We start from the raw sequence: 5,858 nt of genomic DNA on the forward strand, positions 1-5,858 counted from the left end.
ATATACTATGGGTTTTTACTCTCTGCCAAAAGGGGTTCACAAGCAAATGAATATCATCAGATCCAGATTCTTTTGGAGGGGGGCTGAAGATTTGAACAAGTATCACTTAGCAAAGTGGGAGGCTATTTGCAGACCTAAAGACTATGGGGGTCTGGGCAATATTAACACAGTAGTGATGAACGAGTGCTTACTTGTCAAATGGATTGACAAGATTTACTCTGGCTCTGAGAAAACCTGGTTCAAAATCCTTAAAGCCAAATATATGCCAAATGGCAATTTCTTCACCTCTAGGCAGAAAGGTGCTTCCCAGTTCTGGTAAGGGTTGCATAAGGCTAAGCATCTATTTCAATGAGGTGCTATTTATAAAGTGAATAAAGGCAACAAAGTTTTCTTTTGGAAGGATGTGTGGTTGGGACAAACACCACTTAAAACCCAGTTTTTGGGCCTCTTTGACTTGTGTGAGAATCCAGATTCACTGGTCTCTGACTACTGGGTTGAAGATGAGTGGGAGGTTCAATTTAATCGGAACCTAACAGCAGAGGACCTTCCCCAGTGGGAGAAACTGATGAACAAATTACAAGATATCCAGCTGCATGACAGTGAAGATGAAGTAGATTGGTCTCTTGATAAATCTAAGAGATTCACAACCAAATCACTCTATAGGTTCCTGACCTTTGAAGGGGTTGTTAGCAAGGGAGCTAAAAAGATCTGGACATCCAAATTGCCTCTCAGGATCAAGGTGTTCCTATGGCAGATGCTACACAATAAGCTCCCGGTGGCTGTCTCACTGACGAAGAGGGGCTGGAAGGGGGAAAGGAACTGCTGTTTGTGTGGCAGGCCTGAGGATGTCAACCATGTTTTCTTTGAGTGTGTGCTCGCCCAATTCTCATGGAGTGTTTTGAGAGATGTCTTCGGCTGGAACGGGTTCCCTACCTCGGTTGCCGACTTATGGGCAAGCTGGTTACCGAAATCCTTTAGCATCTCTCAAAACCTAGGGATCTTTCTTTTTGCAGGTATGGCTTGGGCTATCTGGAGGACAAGGAACATCATGGTGATTGAGAAACGCTACCCCAAGAGGCCTGTCAAAGTTCTGATCCTTGCTGTATCAATCCTGCAGAAATGGAGCCCCCTCCTTCGCAATGACAATAAGATGATAGTGGATGGTGCCGCGGCTCAAGTCTAGGATTGGCTTCGGAACTTTTCCCCTAGCCCTGTTTCAATGTCTGACATTGCCAATTTATGACCCGGCGCTGCGTGTTTCTGATGTAATAGGGTAGTGTTGCTGCCACCTGGGTCTGATGGTTGGCTGTTCTGATGTATTTCGGGGAGACTTTAGCGTTTGTTTGCTCTGGGCTGCTGGTTTCCCCAGCCCCTTTGTCTGTGCTCTGGCACTCCTCGTGCTATTCTTTCTCTGCTGAGAACCTGTTTTTTGGCTTTCAATAAAAACCGAGTTGATCTCTATTAAAAAAAAAAAAGCTTGCATGCACCTCCATACTGCCAACCCATGATCTGTGGCAGCCAGCTTCAAACCAAATAACGTCCATTCACTCAATGAAAGCACCAGCGGAAGCATCAATATCCTGACAGTTTGTCATGGAGTTTGAATGTTGAACCTAAGAAATTGCACAATTTCCTGACAGTTTTCCTTGGATCTGCCATAGGTCATTTGATTGGTTGGGCTGAACAGTCCGGAGAACACCACCCGAAGCAAAGCCGTTTCCCACTATAGGATCATCACATTTTGCCTTGAAGGTGAGAGAAAACGCAAGTACTGACTCTGTGCTACCATCCTGCTTCATGGCCTTCAGAATCACATTCTGCTTCATGGTCTTCAGAATCACGTCTTCCGTGAAGCAAGTGTTCTGTTCTGATGAAGAATCATCCATGCACCCAATCAGAAGTTGCAGGGTTCCTTCCAAAGATGGAGCAGTGAGTTTCAGGGCCTTGAGAGCTAGAACTCCTTGCCTTGGCCCAGATGGAACATCAGTGATGCACATGCCGCTCCTGATATTCTCATCGACTTCCTTCCAGCACCTTATCATCTCAAGATGGCCACAATCAGCCTGCTCACCCAGCATGTCACACTCTCGCGGTGGCAGCAACAGCATCACTTTGTGATTGCGCTCAAACGATGGCCATGGAGTAGATCGTGGTCCGGTTCTGTTGCTATTGGAGCTGGGCACAGACGACCTCTTGGTGTCGAAATCCGGGCTGACGTGACCGACAAAGATACCGGACAAGAATCAAGTTTTTTTTTTCAGGTCCGCACAAGGAGTCAAAGTTTCACTCGACGTATTGTTCATCTGATCATGTGTATGTCCTTTATCTATATTCAGTCAGAGATATTTATTTAACATACACTAGACAATCATATATGTTCCTACTAAAGAAAAATATTGTTCACTTGTTAATCAGTTTTTTTACACTTAGTCCTTCATCCAACGGTTACTATGTTGGGTAAAACATACTTTTATTTTTACTCAATTAAAAATTAGTAACTCCCTTTCTTTTGAGATTGCATGAATGCACAGAATCACTAACCTCCTTTATCCCCTTTATCAGTTCACCTGTCGTTTGACTCCTGCAGAGACAAAATTGAGGCATCTAGAGTATGGTTTCTTCAGTTGGGGAGATCTAGTACCAAACCTGCACCAAATCGAAAAGCGGCAGACCTACCAATCAATACTTTATCGGTGGAACTGACGATATGTACGTACATGACGCCAATTACTTCTCGATCGCCTTTTTTCTGTTGCAACAGCTTGATAGCCCATGCCAAGCGTGAGGGACCAAAATAAATTCGCCGAAAACGCAACCCCTTTTTTTCTCGATCTGTTGCATTTTCTCTCCTCCACGCATCTTCTATCCGCCTACCTACAACTACCTAGGGCTCATGTACATTCTTGCTTATCGATTTTACTTGCTATATATAAATATATATATATATAAATAAATATCAACCCATATATAGGAGGTGTAGCTTGTGCTTGGAGCTTCAAACTTGTGAGACCTAGAGTACTTGTGCTTTCTCTCTGCCATGGCGGTCGCTCACCTTCTTCGCCGATGCCCTGTCGCCGCCGGCAATGGAGCTGCCATTCTCGTGATTCTCCAGCTTCTCTTTAGAGGTGTGGAGTTCTTCTTCCGCGCAAGTTTTGGCTCTTTGTTAATGTGTTCTTCCATGTTTTAATTTCACTTTGTTAATGTGTTCTTCCATGTTTTAATTTCACTTTCTTTCGACATTATCGCAAAGAACATGATTTCATAATTAGTTCGGGTCCGTGCATGAAACTTGATTTGGTTTTGGTGTCTGATCTTTGAGTTTTTTTTCAACTTGTTTTTTATACGTACGACTCGTAAATGTGTTCTGATGGATCTGCAGCTCTGAGCGCGGAGGGCACGTCGTCGTTCAGCTTCGCCAACGCCTGCCAGCACCCGGTGTGGGTGGGCGCGCTCCACGGTGCCAGCTCGCCGCCGCTCGCGCGCTCCGGCTTCTTCCTCCCGCCGTCCGCCACGTTCCACCTCGAGGCGCCATCGTCGGGGAGCTGGTCCGGCACGTTCTGGGCGCGCACGGGCTGCGCGGTCGACTCTGCCACTGGCCACTTCTCCTGCGCCACGGGCGACTGCGGCACGGGCGACGTAGCCTGCGATGGCCACGGACCCTCGCCGCCGGTCTCGCTCGTCGAGGTCACGCTCGCCGCGCCCGGCAGCGGCGGGCAGGACTTCTACGACGTCAGCCTCGTCGACGGGTTCAACGTGCCGGTTCGCGTGGCACCCTCGGGAGGCGGCGGGGACTGCCGCCCCGCGGCGTGCGCGGGCGACGTGAACGCGATGTGCCCCTCGGACCTCCGCGTCGTGGCCGCGTCCGGCAGCAGTGTGGTTGCGTGCCGGAGCGCGTGCAACGCGTACGGCAGCGCGCGCTACTGCTGCACCGGCCAGTACGGCTCGCCGGCGACGTGCGGGCCGACCAACTACTCGCAGGTGTTCAAGAGTGCCTGCCCGGCGGCGTACAGCTACGCCTATGACGACGCCAGCAGCACCTTCACATGCTCCGGCCCCTCCAGCTATGACGTCACCTTCTGCCCTGGGACTTGATGCCGTGATAATCAAGTGAATTCGATCACAAACAGATTGGATTATAATTCGTGGTGGCTCCTTAATAGGCTTTTCATAATAAAGAGCTGTGAGAGGAACTGCATAATTAGGGTCCGTTTGGACCTCCAGACTGGATGTTTCTTCTAAAATTCCTACAGAAATAATGGCATGCAGTGGTTCAACCATATAAGGTCACGTACAAGCAATAACATGTTGTCATCCTCAAGGAAACACACACACGCATGCATGGGTTTAGTTTATTCAGTAGAAATAATCAATTATTCATGGACAGAAGGTGGTTCAACGATACCATGAAATTCATTTATTCATTCGTACCTTTAGCATCTTGGATTATTATTTTTTTAAAAAGAGAAGCTTTGTTAACTCTGACAGACATATTAAGATGATACAACGTATAAGAGTTCACCACTGACTTCTATATAAGAATGCACATAACCAAACAAAAGAAAAAAAAAGAACAAAAATAAAAGAAAAGAGAACATGTCTTCAATACGATAATTGTGGTGGTGGAGCTTCAAGGCGAAGATTAGCGCGTCACCCAAACCGGGTAAAGAGCTCACTAGCCGCTTGCTCCAAGTGTGCACATCTAGATGTTAAACTGACGATGTTCTTGTTGTTGCATCATCGATCATATACGGAGCAAATGTGTACATGTAAAAATAACCTGCAAATAAGAAGCATATTTTCTTTATTAAAGACCATGTTATTCATACATAACCATAGCGATCAGTAAAAACAGACTGCTGCCACCAGAACATTAGCTTTCAAATTTTTACCAAGACCGTATAGCCAAATTCCAAATATGTTTGGTACTTTGTGATTGATAAAGATTTGTGGCCACTTAGACTATAAACCATGCGCAACAAGCGAATCAACATTCAAAGAAGAGACGCTTAATCGTTTCCAGTTTGTGACAAAAGCAACACTTCTGATTGCTATACCATTTTCTTTTAGTGAGGTTATCCTTTGTTTGTAGCATACATTTGCGTAAGTATCAAAAGAAGATCTTAATTTTTAATGGAATTTAGTTTCCACATCTATTTTACTGGATATGTTGATCACTATAAACGAGAGTTCTGTAGAGTGAGTGATAGAATTGATTTAAGTTCTATCAAAACTCATCTCGTTCTTCGGTCAAGTTAATATTTATAAGATGAGAAGCTAGATCATGCCACATAATTTGTTTTGGGTCAAGTAGATCCCTTTTGAAGGTGATTCTTGGTGGGAAAGCTAGTAAAATGGTAGCCACCGTATCTTGTTTGTCTCGAACTATGTTATATAGCTCTGGGTATCGGTCTCTTAATGATGAATTATCCAACCAACTATCTTATCAAAATCTGATTTTTGACCTATCTTTTATATGAAAAGAGCCATACTAGAATAGAGTATGCTTTATTTTCATTAAGCGGGACCAAAAGTGTAAATCACCTGATTTCCTTTCCACTTGAATATATTGGTTTAGATCCCAGATATTATTTCGAAGGAGATCTTGCCACACCTCCTCTTCAGTGAGAAGTTTGTACAACCATTAACAAAGAAGAATAATATTTTAGATGTCTAGATCCAAAATCCCTAAGCCCTCTTTTAATGTCCAGGTCCAGAATCTCTAAGAATCTTTAGGTTGACATATGACTTTCTATTTAGCCAAACATTATTTTTTTTTCTAGATTGTCACTTCGTCAATAAAACCTAAAAAAAGTAGTAAGCCTTTTTAGAACCCTCTTGGAATTAAGAAGGACATCATG

General features: G+C 44.7%; 1 protein-coding gene across 1 annotated transcript; it reads left to right on the forward strand.

The window, feature by feature from the left end:
• The first annotated feature begins 2,948 nt into the window (after positions 1-2,948).
• On the forward strand, positions 2,949-4,220 carry LOC133889736 (thaumatin-like protein 1b). The gene is made up of 2 exons (XM_062330199.1): positions 2,949-3,125; positions 3,380-4,220. Exons 1-2 carry the CDS (start codon positions 3,038-3,040, stop codon positions 4,090-4,092), a joined length of 801 nt encoding a protein of 266 aa, XP_062186183.1. The 5' UTR covers positions 2,949-3,037; the 3' UTR covers positions 4,093-4,220.
• The last annotated feature ends 1,638 nt before the right edge of the window (positions 4,221-5,858 follow it).

The sequence above is a fragment of the Phragmites australis genome, chromosome 13 (assembly GCF_958298935.1).
Source record: "Phragmites australis chromosome 13, lpPhrAust1.1, whole genome shotgun sequence".
Lineage (NCBI taxonomy): Eukaryota > Viridiplantae > Streptophyta > Magnoliopsida > Poales > Poaceae > Phragmites > Phragmites australis.